The sequence below is a fragment of the Lepisosteus platostomus genome, chromosome 18 (genome assembly GCF_059453375.1).
Source record: "Lepisosteus platostomus isolate fLepPlt1 chromosome 18, fLepPlt1.hap1, whole genome shotgun sequence".
NCBI lineage: Eukaryota > Metazoa > Chordata > Actinopteri > Semionotiformes > Lepisosteidae > Lepisosteus > Lepisosteus platostomus.
In genome coordinates this window covers 8,267,732-8,295,017 of record NC_142628.1, presented here as the reverse complement: position 1 = coordinate 8,295,017, position 27,286 = coordinate 8,267,732, and the positions used below count along the sequence as shown (strand labels likewise).

At 37.0% G+C, this 27,286-nt stretch overlaps 1 protein-coding gene across 2 annotated transcripts in view; it reads left to right on the top strand.

Annotated features, from left to right (window-relative positions):
• The window catches only part of galnt18b (UDP-N-acetyl-alpha-D-galactosamine:polypeptide N-acetylgalactosaminyltransferase 18b), a 132,610-nt gene extending 125,428 nt beyond the window's left edge, over positions 1–7,182 (top strand). For both annotated transcript variants that reach the window (XM_088610883.1, XM_088610882.1), the window contains exon 11: positions 6,410–7,182. In XM_088610883.1, coding sequence (XP_088467009.1) covers positions 6,410–6,556 — 147 coding nt within the window. In that variant the 3' untranslated portion in view covers positions 6,557–7,182. The remainder of the gene's footprint in view (positions 1–6,409) is intronic.
• The last annotated feature ends 20,104 nt before the right edge of the window (positions 7,183–27,286 follow it).

Genomic DNA, 27,286 nt, shown 5'->3' with positions numbered 1-27,286 from the left:
GTATTAAGAATAAACCCCTGCTGCCCTGATTTCGAAGAAGCAGTTAATTGAAGGATTAAGAATAATAATAAGAATAAAATGGTGTGGTGCTTTCCTCCTTTTATGTACTTTTGGATGCACTGCATTGTCATCATCTTGTCGCTTTGGAACAGTTTCTTTTGTTAAGATATGTTCCTGAAATTGGTTTTAGAACTAAAAGGAAAAATAACATTTGATACCTGCAGGACTGTTATACGGTAACTGGGAAATGTGTTTCAAGTGAAAGGTTTTTGCACATTGTATTACCAGCCATTCATTACAGGAATGGCAGGGACTGTGAAAAACTTGCTTCAGAGCCACAGCAGGCCGCTTAAATGGTCAAGATAATTTCACAGAACATTCAGTTAGTTGCTTTCATTATCATTATTATATTTACAAAGTATGGCCCATGTACTGTAAGAGGCATCTCAAGAATAATACTAATATTAATTGCCCTGTGAAGGTTTTGTTTTAAAGTTCAAATCCTCTTGAGGTAGTTTTATAATCAAAGTCTGAGGCAGGAAAAGGTAAAGTTAAGTGTGAATCACAAAGTGTTATTAAAATAATATTTTCTTTTTACTGAGATGGCCTGGCATCCTGTCCAGGGTCTGTCTTGCTTTGCTGCCACTGCTTGCCTAGTTAGCAGTCCAGCTTCACACTGGGACTGTGTACTGGATAAGCCGATAAGAAAAAAAAAGAAGGATGTTCTTTTTAATTAAATTAGCTCACTTTTGGAAACTTACTAGAGGCTCAACCAGTAGAGCACATGGTCTGAGCACTTACTGAGCTCCCAGATGCTACTAGTTTAAACCTAGATCGGGCGTGGCCAGGATTCCCCAAGCTACAACTCAGAGCAAGTGCTTGACTGTTGGGGGTGAGGAGTATCATGAATACTCCCTGCGAGAATCATGCTTTGGGGCTGCTTTGCTGCCTCAGTACTTGGATGGCTTGCCATCATTGATGAAGCCATGAATTCAGCATTGCTTCAGCAAATTCAGGAGGAGAATGGCAGGTCATCCATTCATCAGCTGAAGCTGAGCTAAAAGGGGGTCTTGCAGCAAGACAATGATCTTAAATATACAAGCAGATCTAAAACAAAAATGTCTGAAGAAGAAATTTTGCAATTTGGATGGAAGTGTCAAAGCCCAGACCTAAACCACATTGAAGTGTTATGATAGGACCAGAAGTGAGCTATTCATGGAAGAAAGCTCTCAGATGTCACTGACTTGAAGCTGTTCTGTAAGGAAGAATGGGTCAAAATTAATTAAATTTGATGTGCGACATTGATAAACAGTTACAGGGAACATCAAGTTGAATTCTTTGCTGCTCAAGGAGGTACCACCTGTTACTGAATTTGTTCACAGACCTTTTCACACAAATATACTTACTGTTGGATCATTTTGTTAATTACATAATCCAAATATTTTATGTCTTTTTTTGTTATACATTTGTCTTATCCTAATTGTCTCAATGGTTTATAATATAAAGCTTATGAAGATCTAATTACTTTGTAAGGCTAAAATACACAAGAATATATTTAAGAAATTATCATTTTCTTAATGGTGGTCAAATGGAATGGCACTATAAGACAAACCTAGCTTGAGATAACTCTAAAAGTGATGTTTAAGTGTAACATCTCCATAAGGTCATCTGCAATGGATTTTACCTTGCGTTTGTACAGTGAGCTATGGTAATTCAGATGTACTGGCATTATCCCAATGCAATAAGCTTCACCACATGGTACAGGTGGTCCACACTGGATAGCGCATTTCTGACAAACTACCACTGGGTCTTTAATAAGAGTCTTTATGGGTAAGGAATATTTGGGTTATCATACAAATTTTATTTTTCTAAACACCCACATATAAGGTATTGTATCCTGTAGTTTTTATTTTGTAAATGTTCATCATTCTATAGATAGAAAAAACAATTATTTGTTTTATTTAGGGATGAGCCAATCTAGTACAAGGTCAACCGAGAGTTTTACACATATGCACTGAGCACAAGCACAAATCACATTGTGCATCTCCCTCTTGGCTTGTATTCACTGCCCTGGAGCACCTACCACTCCATTTAGAGTATGGTCTGGCTTTTCATTTTATACAAGGAATCTCCTCATTGATATTAGCATGGAAATATGCTCTTTGTGATACTGTAGTTCGCAAGTGCAAAACAATCCTTATAATAGTATCAGAGCTTTCATTCATTAATGACTCTCGCTTCCTAATTGGTTTAATTATCTTTATTTAAAATCAGAGAATTCCCCATAAGCAAAAATATACAGAACACGGAGGTTAATGCGCTGGAAAGGAAGACTAGAAAGGCCATTTGATTATCAATTATTTCTGGTTTGTTAGTTTACATGTCTATACTCCCTTGCTGTTTCACCCAAAAGAACATAACTCTAGGAAAGAGGTGTGTTAATACTATACAAAGAGCACAGATTTATTTTTACTATGGGAAACACACCCATAAGGATTATCTAGCACTAACAACTGTTTTAATTTTTTTTTAACTCTTTTGAGATATACTGTATGTAATACTGTGTTGGGCTGACAGATATTAATTACATAGGCTGATTCATCCAAACTTTTAATTTAAATCTCCACACCTTTGACCAGACACTGTGAGGCTCTTTGACGATGACTCAGGTGTGCCACAATTATATTTTTTGTGTCATTTAGACCTATTCTTTCTAGAACACTTATTAAAAAATCAAGAGAATAAAAAATGTAGTTTATCTATACAGAGGGCTATGCTTCTCAAAATATATTTACATTCTTGAGACAAAAAAGAAAGAATGGAATAAAAAGCTAATTCTTTTTAAGTCTAAATCTCCAGGGTGGAAAGGCTTTCCAATCTCAAAGACATACTGTAGAAGGGTTTTGAAGCTGTTTTACTTTCTAGCTCATTAAAACTCTGAACAAGAGGGCTCTTTAAAGACAAATGAGAACTGACAGCAAACAAGCAAGAGGTATGAACAGAGAACAACCTAAACTGTAGGTGTTAAAGACAAAACTGTGTAAAATCTGTTAGTTTAATCTGTGAATATATTCTCCTTAACATTGGCTTTTTCTAAAGATGGAAGGTAAGGCTACACAACGAATCAGATGTTTTCACTTTTTACAGGTGGGGCTACTCTTCAATAGTGAACACAGTGTCCCCTCTTAAGTGTGAAGATGCTTTGAGATAAATAATACTGTATGAATGCAATTAATTTTATTCAGTTATCAAGTTTTTATTGCTGTTATTCATACTGACTCTGAAAACAATAAGGCCACTCTCTTGGTAGTGATTCTTTCTATGAAGAATTCAGGTTTCACGTTTGTTTATAGCTTCTTTTCGTACTGAGATTATGAAATGAGGCATGGTTACAGTACATTCTCTGAGAGTTTGGCACTCTCCATTTGCCCCCCTTAATTCAAAGAGACAGACGTGGCATCTTTTTTAGCTGATGAATAAATGCGATGAATGAATAGTAATGATTTTTCAGATTTAATTTGAGCTGATACTCTATCTTCAGAACAAAAAAGTACTTTTAGAATATATGATGCATTATAACTTATTGAACTTTCTAAAGAAAGAATGTTTCACACGATCAGGTCTGCTGTCGTGAAGTCATGAAGTATAAGTCAGTTAACTGTGTAGGTCTGATGGTGTAGCTCAAGGGCAGTCCAGTGACATGGTGGGTGTCATTTTGACCTTACAGCTTCAGGACCTGGGGTCCAGTTCTAACTCAAGCTTCTTGTCTCTGTGGACTTTGCATGTCCAACCCCATGTTTGCATGGGTTTTAGCCAGGTGCTTTCTTCCCAGCTACCAAAGACACACAGACTCAACCTGATTGCCTACTCTATACCAATGCTTTCTGAGGGTGATATTCACAGGTTTAATTTTAAGGAGTTGTCTATGTAAGTATGGAGAACAGAACTGAGGACAATGGATCAAGTGACCTCCTCTAAGGCTCTTTCTGATATTCTCTACTTCAGTCAAAGGGAGTGTGACTTTGTTGCAGTAGCCATCAGTTTCGTCATGACTTCTAGCTGAATAACACAAGAATCTAAAACCTTAAGTGCCTTTTCTTGCTCAAGGTGTCTAAAACATAACCCAAAACCCATCGCTGTCATGTCATATCATAACCCATAGATTCAGTTGTAATGAAAAGGAAAAGATGCATCAGAGACACTTTTCTCATGTGTAGGAATAATGTAAGATGTTCAGATGTCATTCCTACTGTAAATCAGTCAGAATGATTGGGAACCTGCATACTTTATACTTTGAAGCATACTTAAAAAAACGTCCTACCCTTTGGTAAACAAATTACATCACAATCATTTCAAAACCCAGTCTCAGCTGGCAGTGCACAGTGATGATACTCAGCCTGCAAGTGTTTTTCAGAAGGGATAAGCTAAAATCAAACAGCTGCCATGGTTTGAGGGCTTCTAGTACTGTGGAGACGGAAGATAACTGGGAGCCAAGCTTAAGGTGTTTAGTTTCAGAGAATTACAGTTGCAAATGGTGCAACTGTCATGCTATGCTATGAGCACATCGTCAAATAAAGGGGAATTAACATTTGCTGGATGAAACTGCCCAGTCGGCTATGGGAAATGCAAAGAGTTCGTGTGCCTGAGACTAACAGCTGTTCAAATCGCTGGGAACTGCCTTCGGGTCATGCTTTTATGTGTCAGCCACATGGAGTGGGTCTTTGAACAGAGATGAAAATGGAGAGGGTTAAAATAAGGAACTAGAACTTCAACCCTCACATCAGAACTCCAGAGAAACATCTTTTATAGTGTGTCTCAAGACATCTGGTAGAATATTTTGTACTAAATTTCTTATTTTGCGTTCTTTTGTGCTCACCTGTTTTATTTTATTCCAAACTGTACACACTGAAAAAGTGACCCACAACAAACATTTTGCCCTTTTGCATTTAAAAGGTTATGCCATGAGGTCTAGAACAAAGGTCATTTATGTGGTGAGGAAATGCCCAGTGGAATGTTCTCACAGATCTTGTCCTCACATTGATACACACACAGAAACCTCTGATTTTCCATTAATTCCAACATGATGGACACACACAAAGATATACTACTGACTTCACATGTCAAAAAGGGGGTTCAACAGACAACTCGAAGAAGCAGTAATAGAAGCTCAGACAGACAGGCCTCCTGCTGGGCACACTTAGAAGTCATACGCCGGAGATTAAACGAAGACTCTAGCACTCATTGCCTGTTATCTGGTATATTTCATAAATGTAATCTTGCATGTCTAATGTTTACAGTTAAGATCCCTTGGAAAACAAAAAGAAGCTGAAACTGTAGACTAACCCAGAGTATTACAGAGATCGGTGAAGCCTATTTTTGTATTCTGTTTCCTGCACTCTGTTCCTGAATCTCCTGAATTGGCTTACGTAAACCATTAATATTACAGTTATGTGGTATGGTATATAATCAAGCAGCTGTCTTAAACCAGCGAGTGACCAGAAATTACAGGTCATTGCATTCCTCCAGCATTCATATTGATCCCAAGTTTAAGATTCTCAAGTAGATCATTGCACAAACTTCTTAATATTGTTTTCTAAATTTGTCATTGCAAATTGTATTTATCATATACCCACCCAATTCAGAATAGCCACCCGTTTCCAGAACACTTGCAATGATTTAGGCAAGAATGGGGCTTGTAAACATGCTCCTCCACCGTGCCACCTGTTAAGCCATTTGTCACTTGCCATGACACAATCTCTCACAGAGAGCCTCTCACAGGCTGGCAGGAGAGAGAGCACCGATAGAGCAGAATGTCTCTCACTGCCTCATCACAAGTCTGCAGGCACTCAGCAAGCCACTGCTGCATCCCAGACAGCTGAGAGAGCCCTATCCCAGTGACACTCAGCCAGTTGTGCACGACCATTTGGTGTATCCCTGTAACAGCTAGCAAGTCCCATTACCCAGGTGTGAACTAGCAATGTCTGGGCCATAGAGCTCAACATGGCTCTTTGAGCAAGTAACTTCCTATTTCAGTGCTGTCCTAAACTAAGGTCCTGATGACTTAATCACCAAAGCTACTGCCCAGCATCCGTGTTAAACTCCACTTTGGGCTGCTACAATCTGGCCTCCCTAAAGTTCGCTTCTAATTTAGTTGGTGAAACAGTTTCTCACTTCTCCACTAAATCTGCTGTGGTGTAGAATGACTGCCTTGCACCACTAACAACAACAATAATAATACTTATTAAACAGAAGTGCTTTCATGTAGTTCTGTGCCTTACAATTTATCAACGTGACAGTCTAGCTTTGTCGAACCCAAACACCAAATGTTATTTTGTTAGTGTCAAATGTTTCTAAAGCGCACCCTTTACGTGGAAGAATTTTTAATACTTCTGTTTTTTTTGTCTTCTAGGGAGGTTCAATTCAGAACAGGAAATCAAAAAGGTGTCTAGAGCTGATGGAAACTAGTGACAACGAATTTGGATTCCAACTTGTGCTCCAGAGGTGCTCTGGTCAAAGATGGACAATCACTAACATCTTGTCAGGAGCAACTCTGTGATGGAATCTTACCTCATCTGAGCGAACGATTGCCAACATACAGCACTGGAAAGGGTTGAAAAGAGAGAGGGTACTCTCTGCTGTTTATGCCTTTTAAACACATTTTTATTTTTGAGAAAACAAAGAAGATGTTAATCCTATCATGTCAAAACAAGAAATTTACAGCATCTTGATGTCCTGCTTTTTTACTTAATGACATCATGTGATGAATATCAAGCTTTTTTTTAGGATAAATGTGTTTATAAATCAGATATTAAAATCTGCATTTCATGAGAAAAGAACTCCCTAATGCATATTTCAGAATATATTGTGCAAAGAATCCATAATTACAGTATGTGTTGAAATCCTTATCTGAGGGTTATACACTTCGCCCTATTCTGTTCATTCTTTACTTGATACATTTTTGCTACTGTGTAGCAAACATTTACATATTTTCCTGCTGTATTTTATTTTTCTTCTAGTGTCTCAGGTTTGTAGAGTAAGTTTATTTTGAAATCAAGCTGTATGATTATAAGGAAGTGCTAACAGGCTGGAATATGTCAGACTCAAGATTTTTTCTAAATGTAAATATGGGTAAAGTTCAATCTATTTATAATATCTGAGAGTAAAAAAGAGGAGTGAAGCAGACGTCTGTGCTTATGTGTGTTTTCTTTTACTACTGAAAGCTGTCCTTCCATTTTTAAGACAATCCTTAGCAAACATCATATGAACTAATGAGAAAAACAAGCAAATGGAAAAATATTGCTAGTAAGTTATTCCACATGAGAGATAATGGATCAATTCAGGTTTGTTTTTGTGACTTAATGTCCCATGCCTCTCTGAATAATGATTTATTATTTATTAAGAACAGAATAAAACAGCTACATGAGGCATTCAAGTGGGACCGTACACTCCATTTGTTCTTTGTTTATTAAGTTTTTAAAGCCGGCTGACAATCCTAAGCTTCAGCAAGGAATGTAATTATTTTTCCATTTAACTTGCATGGGATACTGTAGCTTTGCATGAAGCAGAGCTGCTGTTCTTTGACAATGGCAGAATATCAACTACTGCCAAACAAACTGAGTGAGGCATTTTGAACACATCTGCTATATTATCAAGGAAACCTCTTTCAAACTCTCTGTTGCTAACAGAAAACTCAAACATTGCCATTTCTCCTCAGATACCTCACGTCATTATAAAGTAATTATCTGTTTTTCCTCACTGCGTCAAGCACCTCAGCTCAATCAGGACAAGTCAAAAATGTACTTGGAGTTAAAACAAGAAATGTCATGATAAGTTACTAGAGTGAAACAATGGAAAAACATTCACTGACAAAAATTACTAGGTGGAAAACCTTTGATGATGACTTGTATAAAGGGGGGATTAACCCTCCAACCTAAACAAACAAGAAAGCTTGAAATTCATGTGTTGATAGATCGCTTAATAAATTCTATTGAAAACACAACCTACAAACATAATTTATCAACTCTTGGTGTGTCCACATTTAGTCATATGCATGCCATTAGACATACAGTATAGTAATCAAAGATCAAATGAATGGTCCCATAATCTGTCTGTAAAGCAAGTGCTAAATTGATTTTTACTTGCTGGTGGCTGGTGCTCATGTGTATATCTACCTTGCTCCCCCTCCTGGTTGTAGGCGAGGTTGCCCTGATGCCATAATGACCTTCACTTTGTGACTTTCTGCAGTCGAGAAACTCATGCTTTCTAATAGTATCATACTCAAGCAGTTTATTCAGTTAGCAGTTAGTTGTGACATTTATAATATGGTTTAAGCATTTCTTACGTTTCCAGTGAGTTTCCGCATATGAATACTGCATAGAAAATTGTGTTATAACGCTTATAAAACAATTTGTAAGAAAATGCTGAAAATAAAGGCACCACTGAAACATCAACACCCCCATTCACCTTCATCAGTTTTCAATACTTGTTCAAACTTATCTGAGTAATGCATTCCACATCGAAGTCTGGAGGTTTAAGGCCTGCAGAATACTTCACACAGACTTCTCCTCACATAATAACTGTGCGGTGCACCAAGAGTTATTCCTTAGACAAGAAATGTGCTTGGTCAGTGCACAATTCAGCAATCTCAAAGCATTTACTCAGGCACACCTGTGATGCAGTGACATATTAAAACTTCATTTATTTGCCGTTTCAAGTGTGAAAAGGTATTCTATAAAAAATGCCAATCCTGCCATAAATCTTTCACATCACAGATTATCACTGGAGGAAAATGCTGTGCATTCTACTTCTGACATGTCAAACATCATTGAGTTCATTCAATTTGCTTTCAAGAAGGTATTGCACATTATAAAATATGCATAAAATTGAACTTTCAAATGTTCTGTAGTAACCCGAAACAGTATAAAAAAGTTATTAATTTTTTTTTCCCATTCACATGCACATACTGTATGAAGTTTCCTAATCAATTCAATAATTGATTCTGAAATTATATGTTCTGTTAAAAAAATGTCAGATAAAGAGGTTTTTGAATATACTGATATACAATTAAAGACATATTAATATAGCCTTAGGCTTTATTCACATTCAGATAAAGATTTAAATACTGAGCTTATACTGTAGGTGTATTTTAGTAGTAGTGTTTATGCACATGATTTCATAAAACTGCCAAGCACTCAGTGTTGATATTTGTGATGAAATAAACTGCCAAAATGAGTTGAATATGTAAAATATGAGCACCCCAGAGTTACAATTTACACAAAAGTAATGTAAAGTAACCAGAATTCCCATGTTTGTCATTTGTTTTGGGGCAATTCTGAAAAGAACACAGTTAATTAACATGTATAAATCATATGACGCTGATCATAATACTAATTATAAGTATAGCAGGAGCATATACAATATCAAGGCAAAAGCAAAAAAAAGATGTTCATCCTTGGTGCATGCTAACTTTTCTTTCACATTAAAGTTGATACCTGTCTCATCTTGACAGCAATGCTCCTTCTGCAGTTTTTGGCACATCCCTTAAACTTTGTTATTGGTATGAGATTTTTATGCCTCTCTAACCTCAAGGAGAGGATTTCTTATTAGAACACAGCCAGAGGGATCCAGATTCCGTTACCATAACAACTACTTATAAAGATACTTGATGAGACGGGCACAAATCCCATATCTTATTCTGTCACACTCTTCAAGAATAGCAATACAAAAATAATAGAACCTTCTTCAAAGAGAAAGGAGCAGCATTCACATAGCCTGTATGCAAGAAAATAATTGTTTCAGCCATAATTTTATGCATGTTCTCTAACACCTTTTCTTCTAAGTCAAATAAAAAAATGAAAATCATTCCAAAACTGAACTCTAGCAGCTTACTGTAATCAATTTCCCAATTTAAATTAGTTCAGCGTTTTAGCAGTTCCTTGTTCTGTATGTAAGTTATTAACCAATTAGGCAAATACAAAGATGAATACCAGATTCAGCTTAGAGGAATTAGATTTCTCATTTGCTGAAGTATGAGCAAAATGTATCATTTTGATGGTTCTGCATATTTTGAAATAGTTCATGGAGATTACCTGACAGAATCTAAAAGACTAAACAACGATTATTACCTCGTCATGCAGCTACTTCGAAAGTAAGCTCATATATTTCACAAATACCCTGGTGATTGTTGATTAATACAAACCACAGGAAATCTTGAATTATGACATTTTAAATGCAAAATTTAGAACTATGTGTCAGCTGAGCTGATAGGTGACATAGACCTTAAATATTATGCAAGAGATTTGTCTTTCGTGCTATTTCACAAATTAAAGCGCTACATAATGTTTTGATTTCCTCACCATTCAACCACAGAAGTTTGAAACAGATTTCAGAAAAAGAATCTCAGACCAATATATAGTAGTGCTTCAAAGGATGACTTAAGGGTCACTCAGGTCTTAAGACAAAACCAAGCTGATTAAGCTGATTCAAGCTGATTCATTCCTGAGAAAGCAATTAATCCTGTCCACAATTCCACATTCCCTAGCATGCATTTATTTTATGAATTAAACATGTTTTCACAGCAGGAAATGACAGGTTCTGACTGGCACACTGGTGAAGCATTATGTAAGACCCAACTTTCAGGAAGATTTAGCATAAATCTTTTTGTGGGATTTGTACAGCTAAGCAAACTTTCCAGTATACTACAGTAAACTATTACATGTATCTGATGCTCAACATAAATGTGTGATTGCTCCTGTAACTAAAAAGGTGCCCATCGTTTGACCAGTCTTCCAGAGCTGTTCAACTTGATGAAAATACAAATTACTGAAAATAACTTTTCTTTGAAACTGCAAAGAAAGTCTATTGTGTTGTATTTGCACTTTGCAATGGAGTGCTGATGGAGGAATCTTACAGAAGAGGTGAATTGCACAGGGATAAAGAAATCTCAGTGGGAGGGTTTAATCTGCCTGTGCTTTTATCTTTCATAATAACTACAATCTGCATGTAAACATATAATATGCACATAATAAGAATAATTTAGCATACGCCTTTATTTAAAACTATGCATGGAGCCTACTGGGCACACCATACTGTACATCAATAGCCTTGCCCATGATCCAGCAGCCAGTTATAAATGGTACACCTTACACATAAATCATCATCTCATATCATATCCTGCATCTTTGTGTTTGCAAGAGGCCTCTTCCTTTAACCCAGGTAATCTGCCATCAAACACAGTCGCCTTTACTTCTCTGTGAAGCAAAGAGCAGGAGATGGTAAAATAACTTTCTCCGGGTGGCACAGCACAACAAACCCACCTCTAATGTGTTACAGGAAGCTTTCCTGATTACACGCAAAAACAGGCATTCAGCCCAATCTTTTCACAGTAAATTCTGTAACACTAATGCCTTACAAATGGAAGAGTGTCTTACTCCTGCAAACACCATGTTGTGTGGCAGGGTAATGGTTAGAGGCTGTTTAATGAGGTGACAGATAATAGCTCCAAGCTTCTTGGAGATATCTGCCACAATCATATTACAGTAATACACACAGAGCTGCGAAAGCAAGTCTTTTACTGTCAAAATGCTACTGGGAAGGAGTTGACTGAGCTAAAAGGAAGGTATGACTTTATAGGTGCACTTTTGACTTCCAGTTCTCGAGATGCAATTTCAGGATGCAGGCCTAGAATCATTTTAATAAACCAGCTTTTCACCTATTGTCCTTATTTGTCTGGCTGTTTTAATATCAAATCTACTGAATTTTCTAAACAACTACCTTACATGATTAATTTCCTGTTATAGTTTAGGGATATTTAATTGATGCTGACGACTAAACAGAATTCAGCCAAAACGTAAGACATTTTCTCAAACCCAGGTGACTGTCTGCACCCACGGTATTTAATAAAGGACATCTATAAAAGAAGTGGCAGCTGGATTCATAAAGGCAAATGCCAGATAGGTGTTATGAAGCAGATATTATATATGAATCAGATATTAGATTTGCAGATATTAGAATCTAATAAGGGCCACATAAATGACAATTGAGCTTTGGGTGAGTCAACAAGGTCAAATAAAGGATTGATCACTAAACATGGACTCAATAACAGAGCTAGTAAATTCACTTCAAATACTTTCTAATGACCTTTCAAATGATCACTTAAAGTTGTTGAGTTTGACACGGTTTTAACTTCCAGGCTTAATCTGTTTACACTGTAAGCTGATTTCTATTTACAGACTTGGTTGTAATGTACTGTATGTGAGGCACTATTTTGCCATACTGTACTTACAATATTGTTAACCTGCATTACAGATACAGTTACAGATTTTGACAATCCAATAAGGTTGTGTAGGTGTGAGCTATTGGGTGACATCATTTACAGTATGACTTTTTTCTTATGCCTTTAGTTTTTGTTTTGTATTCTTCAGAAAAACACTGTGATTATCCATGTTCTACTCATGTTTATTTAACAGAATCTGGTAACAGGTTGTCTTAGCATGATAGTAAGGCTGAAGGATCATTTCTGTCTGTGTGAAATATGTATGAAAGTAGCTGAACAAACTTCCATTGAAAGATTTTCATGTTTTTCCACAGTTTTCCTTATTATGCATCTCTTCTCAATTCATGCTACTCTAGAGCATAACGGAACATTACAAAAGCAATGGCTTTTGCTGTGCTCACTGATCCCACTTGTGGTCTGCTATGAAGGCATCACCATCACACCTCATCTTGTCAAAATGGTGAATTCAGTATTTTTAAAATACGCAGCGTTAACCATGAGGACCCTCACTAGCGCAAGTCAACCGAACATGGATGGCTCATGTCGGCTATGATCACCAACAATGACAATATTTAAAACAGAACCATAAAATTCTAAATACATTCCACATTTAATTTTTTATTCACATGTTTCTGGGGCACTGGAACATCAGCATGTGTATTGCTCAGCGATCTGACAGTCCCAGCAGTTGGAGAAGCTCTGAGCTCAGACAGTTCCTGACAGAGATAAATGCCCATCTAAAATTGTTGAAGCAGGCAGCGGTGAGAGTGCTGCAGCTGACACACCTGGATGTAATAATGTCTGACTTTCCAGTGGGCATATCCATGGCAACCGTAAGAACAGCAAGACCTTGAAGCCTGAAAAGCACAGGGGACAGGCCCCTCTGAACTCAATAGTTCTTCACATGCACACTCACTGAAGCACACACACCTAGACACCCCCCCAGTGATACACAGTACCTCAGTGAAACCCTCAGTGCACACACACACAGCCTTATCTATCTCTTATACTTTATCGCTTAGTAAACACTCTTTTCTTAAGAGACAGGTCTCTAACATTTCCTCTGCTCTTCTAATCTTGCAAGGGAGACCTTGCGTAAGTGTCAGACGAGCAGTGCAAGTGACACCAAAGAAGAAACAAAATCCAGCTTTTTCAATTTGAACTCACACTGCATGATATTTCCATGCCATTCCAGAGAGATATCCAATACAAACCACAGAATGCTAAAAGCTGTCTGGAATATCCCCAAGAAAACGGTCCAACCTTGGATGAAAGAGATGAAGTGATACATATCATCATAACCATGGTAACAAACATTCTCTAAGAAGCATCAAGGCAGAGCCCTGTTTTGTTTGTTTTAGTGATGATTTTATTTTTTTTAACGTAAGAAACTTACAGATGGAAATTAAAAAGACAGCGGGAAGCTCCTTGCACAATGAAATGTAGCCTATTTTTGTCATGTTTCTATTTTATTTCCTTCATGTTGCCAGAAGGTTTTTTTTTTCCTTGTCTCCCTACTACTTATTTTCTGAGATATTGATTGGAATTGGTGACTTGGAATGGGTGTATTCTAGGCTTTCAGCATCAGTTTTGGAATGGTCCTGACACTGCAGTTCACGGCCACTTCAGTGAGTTTGTTTACTTACTGAAGAATGCTCCTGATCACATAACAGCGCTGGCACAGTGCTACAGTGTTCCGGAAAACTGGCATAACAATGCAGGGTTTTCCATTTTCAGCTTTGCTAAATTTGCTTGGAATAGGTTACTGCAGTGATCTTTTTTTTTCCAGAAGAAATCAATTTAAACGTTCAAGAATGTAAGGAAACAAAGAAGCTTACCTAGATAACACTTTGCTAAGAGATAACACTTTGCATGTCATTAAAGATTAGAACTATTAATGTTTTCAATAATCCTGTCTACTTGATAAATTGTACAATTGTAATGTAATAGTTGTAATCGCATAGCTGCTATCAAGTAACAGTGGGATATGTAGTTAACAAGGTGTATTTTCGATTATTATTATGGGATCCTGTGTGCCCCTTAAAATGTATATAATTTCAAGACTTAACACAAATGTAAATCTAATTCCAAACTTCCAAAATGGACATCACATGCAGACAAGTGAGAGTATAAAAAGACAAAGAGACAGTGCTTCAAAGACCAACATCTCTACTATCAATTTTTAAACCACATTCATCATATGGTCTCAGAGGAAATGCATCCTTCTCTTTACAGATACTGCAGTTCTTTTTATTCATATATGATCAAAGGATAAAAGTTTTAAACTGAACTGTTGGCTTGTTGTGCTGCAAAGAAGACTTCCCCCCCCCCCATCTTTCCACACCAGTCAAAAACAAAGGACCGAGTCACATGAGACAGCAACTATCCTTCACCTGTTAAATTAAATATCAGTTAAAGACACTGTAAAAACAGTGTGAACAGATGATGAAGCAAGAACAACATCAGTGTAGAGGTGGGTAAGGGTGCCTTGGTATTGCTGAATATTATTTTTAATCATTGCTTTCACCAGGAAGGTTCTGCGCTAGCAATTCATGGAGTTAAAAAAGGCAAAACACAAACACTGACAAAAGCAACAAACATGATAAAAAATAATATTTTGAAGATAGAAGTCACACCTATTAATATTCCCTTTCTTTCAAAACAGCCTTATAGATTAGCCTCATACTGCTTGCAGACTTTCAGAAATGCGTGGAGCTGCGCGTGTTCGCTGCTTACTGTACAATATACACATTTTCTGGATACGTGCAATAGACTGCAACAAAACTCTGCTTATTCTGGGTCATCGCCCTTCATTTCGCACCCTCTCCTCCTAGCCTTCATAAAAACAATTCCTCTGGCATGTGTTCACTCCGACACACAGGCTGCCCATGGAAAATGAGAGTAAACACCTACAGTAAAGTAGTGCAATTCATCAGCATGCCCAGGATGAATCCACAGGCTTTGAGTATTTTTTGGGCCTGTGTTGTTGAGGCAGGGAGCACTACAGCTATATAATCAAGTTCAGTAATGGCATACACTTCCTCAAACAAAAGGAAAAAAGATTTTGCTGTGGAGAAAAAACAAACTAATCCCTTGCACTATATGATTATAGAAACAAAGAGAATTTTCTAACAGCGTATGTGAAGAAGCCAATTTTGTTTGAAATGGCAATGAATTCAGTTACCTGTGAAGCTTTATAAAGATGATAGCAGGTAATTCTTTTAATAGTGAAAGCTGATAGGCAAGAAGTACAAAGTTACGGAGATGTGTTTTGCTCATTTGCAAGGGAAAACAATGTAAAATGTCTGAAAATGATTTCATTCAGCACCTTCTGGAGTATTTTACAAATTAGTTGTATCTAACCCCCATTCTATTTCTCACAAATGTAATATATTTATAATAAATATCTTAGAAATGTCACAGTTAAAAGAAATACAGGAAATCCACTACAGTTCTGTGCATGCTGGAAATATGTATATGGATTTAAAGAAACACACTTTTGTTAGTTTTCCAAAACACAAGTTTAACATTTGTTTGGCAATTTATGATACACACACTTGACAAAATCTGACCACAATATGATAACCCCAACACTACAAATCTGAGCTATTTATCCTTGAAATTAAAAAAAGAGTTTCTAATTATAAAACCATCATGCTCTACGAGCGCTGGATACTGTCAGACTGGTTGAGAATCCATGTTTACACTGTACATTGTGTACAGTTAATAAAACAACACAAACAAAAAAGTGAGCATCACAGGCGTGATGGCTGCTTCATTCAGAGCTCCATATTGATCTTATCTTTTTTCTTATCCTCAGTTTTCTCTCCATTTCATTTCCAGAGAAACTCCTTAGAATATACGGTTTATTTTAATCGTAGAAAATGTGCACCTCAGAGAATCTCTGCGATTCAAGGAATCTCCTCCTTCTCTTGCCTCCTCTCATTCACACAAAACGGTGGCTGGTAATAAGAGGGCTCAGACGCAGGTCTCAACACAGCCATCAGCAGATGCGGAGATAAGCCCACCACCCCAGCCTGCTCATGAAGACCAGAACCAGGAGGGACAAAATCCATAAGCTGAGAAATTGTGGGCCTGGGAAGGGGGGAAGGATCTGGCTCTGGCTCTGGCTCTCCATTTAAATTCCTAAAGTAAAAATGCTGCTTTCAGCACATACCCCTGATCCATTTTATATTGAACAAGCTCACGGATTACTTGGACTCACTCCAGGGCCCAGTCATTCACCAAGAAGTGTTGTTGTTCCTCTATGGGGATAAGAAGACTACACCAGGCTGCCAGGAGAAAAAAGTCTGAATCATCTACAATGGATCCTGACTGCTGTTTATTCAGGATGTTTTAACAAAAGCCAAGTAAAAATGGAGCAAATTCAATCCTTCAAAAAAGGAGCTTTGTTTGCTCAATATGTTGTGAAGATTGACTTATCATGATAAATTAGCCCTTAAACAAAGGGAAAATGCTTCTATTTGATACGCTCTTATCTACCTTTATGGAAGTTCTCAAGAAATGACTGTAGAAAGGGTTATGAAAAAGGAGTTTGCTTTTTCCTCTATTTTTCTTTTTTATAAATCGAAGGGATTCAGAAATCTGGTCCTGTACTTATTGTCTTGTTATTTTATGGGACAAGGTGGTGGACTCTCTGTCTTTGCTTAATAGTGTTTATATTGCCTTTTTGAACTGATATTGATGCTGATCAGTATGGATATTGTTATACTTTTATACAGTGTACTGAAGTCAGTGATAGAAAGTTTGTCGCACCGGGCACATTTCTGGCTTTTTTCTCTTTTCTCATTTTGCTCTGCCCTCATCCTTTTTAATAGCTTTCTGAAGAGTTACTGTACCTCAAATATCCCCACCTCTTATTTTGTTTTTCTTTGCTTCGAGTGACTCTGTTGGCCCTCTTTTTTACTATGTTTTCTTCCGAGTTCCCAAGCTGGGACAGTTAGACTTATTTGTGGAGTTAATTGGTTTTATTATAACTTCTGCATAATAAAGTCACACCTTTCCGAGACAGGATAATTGAAACTTAGGTGACACTGGGTGAGTCGAGTGTTTCATCTCCTTCAATACACATAAAAGAGGTACAGTACAAATATTCTGACCCACACATTCTATTCCTTTCATAACAGTTGATTTGTCTGGATTACAGGTTTGAATCTATATGGAGCAAATTAGGCACACGGTTTTATTAATTAACATTTTTTTGTGTTAGAGCATCTGTGTAGGTTAGTCACTCTGTAAAACTCTTCAAGCATAGAAAGATGCATGACAGCTATGCCACATGTCTCTCGTCTCCAGTTGCTCTCACACCAGACTTTCCAACACCGATTCGGAACATTGGTTTCTTAAATTGGGCTTACACAGCTTTGCATGTTTATTTTCATAAGGCTTCCTAATGATTCCAATGAATTAGAACAGATTTTAGTTTTATGAAAATCTTCAAAACTATTATTTTATTATTAAATTGAATCCAGTTTAGAAATAAGAACTTCAGACTCTGGGTTACTGAGAATGAGGGGTTTATTGTTCACATGTCATGAGGGAATTACTGTATATCTGGGATATATACAGTTCTACAAAATAAGGACACATCTTCTTTTGAAACCATGAATAGGGTTTGGAAATGAGTCACGTGAGCAGATGAAACTGTAGCAAAAGTTATAATTCACACATAAATAATGCACAACCTTCTTAAATCATGCCATGAAAAAGGAATCTTGAGAGAAATATGTCGAGCTTCTGTATAACCAATATGGTTGGGTCCGAATGTCACATATGACAGCAGTTCAAACAGTTCTACTGTATATCTAACATACAGGAAAAAAAACTGTCATATTTATAAGGTGTAACAGTTTTGCCAATCAATTGTTGTGAAGCATGATTCATCAACATTTTTGTGAAAGTGAACTGAACACTTGTCATTTTGAAAAAAGTAACATTTCTTATCAAAACAAAGAACTCTTACCATCTTTCACAAGTTTTACCTCAATAAATATTCTGCGTGACACTTTTGATACGTTCTGTCAGTGGCAGGGAACTGACAGGTTTGTGAACTTGTTGAAAACCGTGACCTGGTTTCAACTTTAGCACTCTGTTCAGGTCGCTCCCACAGGGAACCCAGCAGGTACAAGCAGAGGTAAAAAAACTGAAGTTTGATTGAAAAGCCACTTCACAGTTTCATTAAAACAAAAATTGTAACCTTAAACCGTCAGATTCCCAGGGTGTAGAAAAGCACCAGCACCACATTATGCTGCCAGTGAGTAATATCAATGTGTGAGACATACTGAACTCAGATTGTATCACACAACACCATACAATATATTTCAGGCTTCTGGACTGCCCTATTGTATTTAAGTACTTTTCTGCATTTATAATTTCTTGTATTTTGCACTTAATTTGCACTTCTTAATAGTTTCCTTGCCATTCTCATTGGCTTCCCTCAAGAAATTTTTAAATTATGGCAATTTTTCTGAAATACTGACTTCTCAAAACAAAGTGGTATTATCTTCAGCAGATGAAACATGCAGATGGCATTAGGGTTTTCCAGCGCCATAGATATTTTTGCAGGACACCAGTTTCCCTGTATTATACCACAGTGACAGACTGCTAAACATATCTACAGTAAGCTATATATTTTAACCACTCATCCTTAGGAGATCATTAGGAATAGTTACCAAAAAAGATTTTTTATGTTTAAAACTGCCAATTTTATGTTTTATTCCATTACCACTGAGATTTATCAACCTTTCATCAACTCGGCTCACCGTTACTTCACTCATAACAGCCCCCAGGCAGTGAGGACTGTCCATGCTCTCCTCCAGAATGCATGTGGCTAGAGCCAAACATCTTTTTTCACACTGCAAGACCCACAACACTGCAGACACAAGGGAGCAATGGTATCTTATGACTTATTCACAGTCGGTAACTCCTGGAGGCCATTATTATGTGCCCTAGAATTGAGGGATAGCCAGGCAGGCTCAATCCCAGCCAAGAGCACCAGTGCAATTTGGCCAGATTTGAGCCAGCAGCTTAGCAAATTCTAGTTACATTTGGCTAATGAGTTTACATAGCCTTGAACTAGTGGTGTCTAGATTGTCAAGTTCTACTTGTGGTCTGACCTAATGCCTTAATTAATTAAGTTATTTGATCACCGACTTAAATCACAGACAATGTAACACTCAGTTTGGCCTTGCCTCCACCGCTTAATTACTCTTCTGGACATAATGTTATTTTGAGAAATGTAAAATTACCTCATTCTTGCCAGTACATCAGACTATGCTGTTAATCTTTTTTAAATTATGGCAAGGTTTAAAATGTACGTTTCACCCCTTTTTTGTTCGGTATTTTTCAAAATGTTTATTTTATAACCACTGAAGAACAAGCACACTAAAAGAAGTTTAGGATTCTTGAGGAAAAAGCCACCAAGTCATAAAAAAAACTTAAATGTGATGATTAAAATGAAATTGAAAGAATAATTCAAATCAGAGATTAATGTAATCTTACATTTTAGCACATATAGTTTGTGAAAAGCATCACAGACTAACCACAGAATCACTTATACTGTCCTGCCTCTTCTCTGACAGAAAATATTCTCCTCAAAGTTTCCATGGTTACATGAAATCTGTGGCCATGATGTTGGAGAGAACCAATAACCCAGAGATATTATGGTATAGGGGGTTTCCTTTCACACTTCTAAAATGGGATTCTAGGTAATGAAAGAATATTTCTAGCATTCCAATATGCCATTGTGAATTGCATTAGGCTCAAAGTGAGGAAACTGACAAACTTAAGCAACTCAGATGCTAACATACATTTCTTTTTACTTTTCAGTGGAAGGTTTACATCTGATTGTTCCTTTGCAGCTCACCCACAGACACAACTTCCTAATATAAACTTCCTAACTTGATATTCTCATATTAGCACATGTATATCAAGTACAAACAAGCTGTTGGGGACATTGTCTTGTTTAAACTGCTTCAGTGCAGTTTTGTGTCTAACTGCAGTTTTACAATTTGTTTTGATGAGAATGCAAATTATATAACAGTTCCATCCTCTTAAAACTCTCTATACAAGAAAGATACAGTACAATTTCTAAAAATTGCCCACTACTAAGAAATTCCGAATGAATATCGTAGAAATATTACCCAAGTTAGTGTTTATATTGGATATTTAGTGAGAATAATTTGTAAAAGTAATTGCAATTATAATTGTTTAAAATTTTTTTAATATTACGTGCTTTGTAATCAACACTTTAATGCACTTTGTATTAGAAATATAATTAACATTAGAAAGAAAACTTTTCCTTCAGAGATTACTCACTTATCCAAGCATTTTTAATAACAATGTTTTTCACTTTTCTTTTTTCTTTAATATTGTATGAAAGCACAAAAGAAAAAAAAAAGCTTGATATTAATACCTCAGAAGAATACAGCTACAGAAAAAGGACTTCTGTCTGTGGACGGCTACCACCTCATGGTAAGATTCTGTTATGATAAGAGCAAATCAGAATGACTCATTTTGCAACTGGTAAAACCTTATCAGTAAAGCCATTTAAGCAGGATAAAGTGCAGAAAGTCACATTTAAAAAGCATATAAAGAATTTTATTTAGAACCTATTTTCAAATTAATTTCTAAAATGAGCCTCTTTGGGTTTAACAGTCCAGATGCCTGAAAGCCACTAAAGACATTTGCCCTTCATGCAGAAGCACATTGGAAAACTTTACGTCACAAATCCCTAAGAGGCCTAATCCAACACATTAGCAATCTAAGCACTTACAATGCTGGGGAATGGGAAACAGTGCTGTCCTGGTCTTTTCAAGGTGCTATTTAAAATGTTCTCCAAGGTATCTCCAAACATATGTTACTGTGGGAAGCTGTAATTCTTACGATTCCACTGTGCTTAAAATATTCTGCCTCAATGTGTCTAAGTTTCTTAGGTTTACAGATCACACATTCTCCATCCTTTCCCTCTTGGAAAAGTTCATACCTATTTATCCCTTAATTGAGCCACTTGTCACAAATTGCTTTTATTTTGTCGTGATATCAAGCAAACTAAGGCTGTAGGTGTGCGACCCTCCAACAGCAAATATAAATGAGCATCTAATGTTTAACCTAAAGAGTCTAATTTAATGTTGGGGTTCTTTCCTGGAAACAGTGAACGACCATCATAGCCTCATTGCACTGTACCTCTGTGGAAAACCACAGGCCTTACAGCCCTCTCATGGCATCCCCTGTTTATGTTGAACATAAAGTAGCTTCCTTGACTCCTGAGCTCAACTGTAAGTGGATGAAGCAATCGATCCAGAATGAGCACCCCTTCAAGTAAATTGCAAAGCCTGCAGGATAAGGAAATTCACATTGTGTTTGATGGGTAAGAAAGGCAGAGTCCAGCATAAGTTGAAGGTATTCTGTAGCTTTAGCAAAATACTGTCATCTGGTTAGTTAGGTCATGTAGAAGCAGGGGATACAAAAACAAAATGCAAACCTAAATGAGATATAAGCAAGAAACTTGTGATGTACTGTTAACGTAGGACAAAAATCCTCTAAAATTGGCTTTTCTACAAGAAAGTAGAAACCGGTATGATCTGTATGTTTCCAAATTCACAGTTACAACCAGAATGAAAGTAGGGAGTTCTTAAGTCCACAATATGATCATACAGATGATTCAAAGACAAATATACATTTACCCATCCAGATTAAATTTTGATGAATACTGTAAATCTTGGTAGCATAACGAATGTAAATTCCCCTTCTCCTGCATGGCTAAACCAGCCTACAAATACAGCAGTGATTAGTGTGAACATAAAATGACAATAGGAGAAAAACTAAACGGAGATGCTTTATTCTGAGGAGAGGATTAATTTTTAAAAAGGTTCTGAAGACCATTCCCGAAAAAAATTAAACATAAATTCAGTCCTGATGGATTACACAAAAGATTTGGGTTTGGTCCAAGTTCATTGGGTAGATAAATGAAAGTTTTCAAGTCAGTGGTGTTCTATGGTATTCAGACATATTTCCTGAAACTATAGTTGTTTCGTTGCTCAACATAAGAAAAAAAAGATTTTCACAGGAGAAACAGAACCACAGACTCCATTTCTTTCTCTGCCTTGTTTTAAAATTTGGACAAACGAATTGTTTCTTTTTGTACATATTTCCATACCTTAAACTTAATCTTACAGTAAAAGGGGGAGAAGAGGCAAGCACACCATCCTCCAAAACACAAGCTCAGTTAAGTCACTTGCTGTCACGATCGTAATCCCTCCCCTCAAGGGCGCTCCCCTTCCTATTTGAGTTGATTACATGCCCCTGCCCCCTGTTCTGTCTCCTTATTTAAGCCGGGCGCTCTCGCAATTCCGGGCTCAGCACTGGGAGGTGGACGCCCGGAAACCGGCCTACCAGCGGGTCCAGGAGAGACCCGACCGCACAGGCTTCATCACGGCGTCCTGACCATCTGAGTCCGGGGCTCAGAGCGCCTGGCCTCCTTATCCTGCTTTTATTCCCTGTCCCTGTTCCGTATCCCATTCCGGATTTAAACTGTGTTTGTTTTGTCCTGGATGGATCCCCTGATTTTGGACTTTGGACTGCGCCCTGGATTCCCCCCTTCGGACTGTTTAGACCTGTTTGGCTCTGCCACGCCCCCTGAGCACCGGATCACCGTCGTCACGCCCCCCTGTCTGCTTACCCATCCAATCCTGCTGTACCTTCCCCGGATGTTCTTCTCCACTTACTTCCGGATTATACCGTCTGTATAGGGTCCTCAACCACGCCTCGCAGGAGCCTGGACCGGCTCTCGTTACACTTGCTATCTTTTACACCATGAAACCCCACAGCATCTACAGCACAGCTCATGTTAGACAGAGAATCAGTAGTCCAAACGAGTAACAGTAAAGTTGAAGAATTAAAAGTGAAACCACTTAAATAATTTAATAACGCATTCAAAAACCCATTTTGGTTTTTGATATATACTAAAAATCCTGTTTCTGTCAAAAAATAAAATGGCGTACAATACATTTCAGGTAAGATGTAATACATATTGAAGATTCCTTTTCAGTGAGTAACACTAACAATAACTGTCAACTTAAACTATAAGACCAGATGCTTCCTCCATATGCTGTCAACTTCACCTTATTGTTATTGTCCGTCTTTCTGTTCTTCTGCACATTGGCTTTCTCAACTTTAAGGACATTTGTCCACAAATAACCTTTCTTCATGCCAGACCATGTAGGTTAATAAGTTAGACAAACTTGGAAGGAGAAACATGACATTGCTTATTCAACATCTTGATATTGCAGTGATGGTGGGATACCAGGCTGAGGTAAGATTAATAAGAAAGGTTATCGGAGCAGTCACTGGCAGTATTTCACAGTGAGGCAGAGCAATGAGCTTGAATATTACAGCTTTCTATATTTGTCATACTTCTGTATTATCGTAGGCAAGGAGAGGGACTGATGATTAATCACAAGTTTTATTTTTCTTGCCATCCTTTCCTAGTCAAGAGCCTTCTGCAGTCATTCAGGTCATTCAGCTTCACAGCACTGCATGAAAATCAGAATGCTGTGTTTCATGGTGGCAGAATTCCGGAGCCAACACATGACTGGTTGTGAAAACCGTAAATACAGAAGATTTTACTACTTCACCACTTTTTACTTCAGCTGGCGATAAACAGTATGGAAAACTGAAAGCAGAGTAAAGAGAACCAAGGGGATTTAACCCAATTCTAATTCATAAGAGACTTTCCCCTTATCCAATCAGACCTGAAACCTATTTCAAAACCAGTAAAAGATGGTGGTTAAGTGTTTTACTGAAGCCTTTATGTCTTTGCAAAAAATAATCACATTACCTATCTTTATTTTTTTTGTATAATTTTTGCCATAAAAATGGTCACCCCTAATTTTTTCTTTTCACTTAATTTATCCCCTGATATTTCACAATGCAAGTTATGCAGCAATATCCCATCCACAATGCACAATCCTCCGCTCTGTGTTGCCATGACCCTTATCAGCTGCTTTCCCCTAATGGGTGGGTGCAAGTTATGTCACATTTGTTAAGTTCATGCTTTTCAAAAGACAGTAATTTATGCAGTTGCTTTTTTAAGCAGCACAATTTTTTCCTGATAATGCAGTTAGAGACCTTTATTCTGCTGTGTTTGATGAACCTCCGGAAAACTATTTAAAGTAATACATCAAATGGCACAACTTGTTGTTAATTTGCTGTAATGGATTCACAAATCACACTAGAGCACTGCAGCATCTCCATGGATTCTATCCTTTAAAGGAGGCCAATCAAGATTCCACAGAGACTTTCCAATTATCTGGACTTAATAACAATTCAAAACTCTTCACCTTAGTTTATCAAAACGTGAAAAACATTAAAACTAATGAAAACTTGTTTCACAGGGAAATGGCTGGATTTAACAACAGTTTTACTTTACTTTTTATTTACCTTTTTTTAAACTATGAAGTCTGATGTACTTTTTTAATTTTCTTTTTTCGTGTTGTAGGAAGATTGTACATTAGTAATGCACATGATTAAATCAGAAGCACGGTTTCTAGGCTATTTAGAGGCTAATCCTTTAGCCTTTGGAAATCAGGAAATTGAATAGCTTTATTATGTGTAGAACCCTCATTAAACATCTTCAAGACATTAGATTTATGCAGGCAATTAGCCATCGAAAATAAGAAATGAAGAAAAGGAAAGCTTGGTAGACTTAAGTATTTTGAAACTGCTGTTTTTTGTAGTCTTTGGTTCATAAAATTGAACAACTCTTAAGTCTTTTTCTGTTTTGTATTTTTGTATTTGACTTCATGATTGGAAGTCATAGAAATGTTGGAATGTTGGCAGACCTCTGGCATCTGGCAGGCAATAAAAATAAATAAAAGTAATTTAATTTAAAAATAGTCACAGTTTCTTTGTCTTTTTTCTTAAGGTCATGTGGGCTTGTTCCATTGAAATTTTAACTTTACAGCATGCAACTCAGAAGCATTGCCATTCCTTTCCAGTTCAGCTGAAATACTGCACGTGGAAGAATAGCACATGTTCTATAAATGACCATTTGAGCATCTGGCCATTAAGCATAACTAATTTCTTTCTGTTCCCCCTGTTCAGGAAAAACAGTCAGATGGAGAGTTTTACAGCTCACCTGGCCAGGCAAGCCATGTTGAGAGAGCTCAGCGTGCTCTTGAGCTTTTGGTACGGTCTACTGTTTGTGATACTGTTGAGTTTGGTAGAAAAACACTGGACCTGATCCAAACTGACAAGGCTCCAGGTGATGCCTAGGAGGGAAAGACTGATTTTAATTTCGCAGGCTCTGTGAGCAGCCCCTGCACATCCCTCATTTTGTCCAGTGAGTAGAAAGGGAACTACTCTGGAGCTACAATAAAGGATTACAGACTTTGGAGGATACTGTGCAGATGCTTACCAAAGCCCAGACACTGCACTCATCTATAATATGACAAACAATGACATTTAGCACAAAATTATGAAAAGCACAGTGCACTTATACTGTACACTTATAGCTTATACTGTGCATACAATCCAGCATAAATCACTTTCCAAATAATAGTTAACAAGTTAGATATGTTCAAAATAATTTGAAAATTAGGTTTTAGTGACTAATAAGAGCACAGAAAAGTATGCAAATGCAAGAATCCATTCGGCATAGCTTGTTTGAATATGAATATTATCCTTTGTGAGACATTTTTTAATATTTTTGCTATTTCTCCAGGTAAAAATAAAGGTTATCATATCAACGCAGAACCATGACTGCTTCTTCAAAGGTTTCTTAAAACATTGCAGAGAGTTGAACAACATGGAGAAATCTTTCAAATGATGTAGAGTATTAACAAATAACATACACATATCAAATAAATATGAGTGTCTTATTAAATAAAATATTAAATGAAACTGTTGGAAACAACGCAAATGTATTTCATTACCAATGTCACTGTCTCCATAGCATAGCTGTAAAGGAATACCCATCTTTTAAGTTGCATTTAAAATTTTCTGAGCTTTGTAATCTATAGGGATAAATGAAACTTCATAACACTCTCTGATGATTATATAGCTGAGCCCTGTCTTGAGTTGGTTATACAACATAATTATTTTTTAATCTTTTATATATGGCAGCAGAGTGATTTTAGACTCTTCATGACCCCATTAAATTTAATAGCAGTACATTCCACCCTGCGTGGCTTTGCAAACACAGACACTGGCTTTTACCTCACAAACCTTTTTTTTCTAATGGATAAGGAGTCAACAACTTTCCCATTTTATAATTACTAGTGGACTTTTATACTTGTGTATACTTGCAATGTTTAAGACACAACTCAATCATGTCCAGACGGACATTTTATTTTAAAAATAAAATAAGAATAGAACACAACCTTTTGTTAAAATTCTTAACTATGATTTGCAACCCTTAAATTTAGGACACCACACTCTAATTACTCTAATTGAGGCACTGAAGGAATTCTTTTTGACATGCATTTTGGAGTCATTTATAATGAGATTGTTTTAGAATAATACCAGCAAGCAAATCTATGGATTCAAACAAGTTAATTGATTGATCTATAAAGTTCCATGCAGTCAAATTCTCAGTACCATGTCTGTATTTTGAACTGCCTTAATGTTACGTTTTCTACAACACTGTAAACTGGGCATGATAGATATTTAATATGGTAGATATTTCACAGGTTTGTACCAAAAACAAAGAAAGTACCAGCATCTGAAGATCTGGGAGAAGCTGTTGAACTGGACAAACTAAGCCAATAATGAGCTGATTGAGGTTGTTACTTGCCCACAGGATTTAAAATCCTGGATCACCAGGGGTGGTTCCTCATTTTAATCCATCACTCTCCAGCTAACTATCCCCCATTAATCAATTAAAAGTAAGTGTTAAAAAAAGGAGATGTTAGTAACATTATTTGTTGTTGGATCTAAAGTTTTAAAACACTGAAGGACACTTCCTAATAATTTCCATTAATATACCAGTTTTTG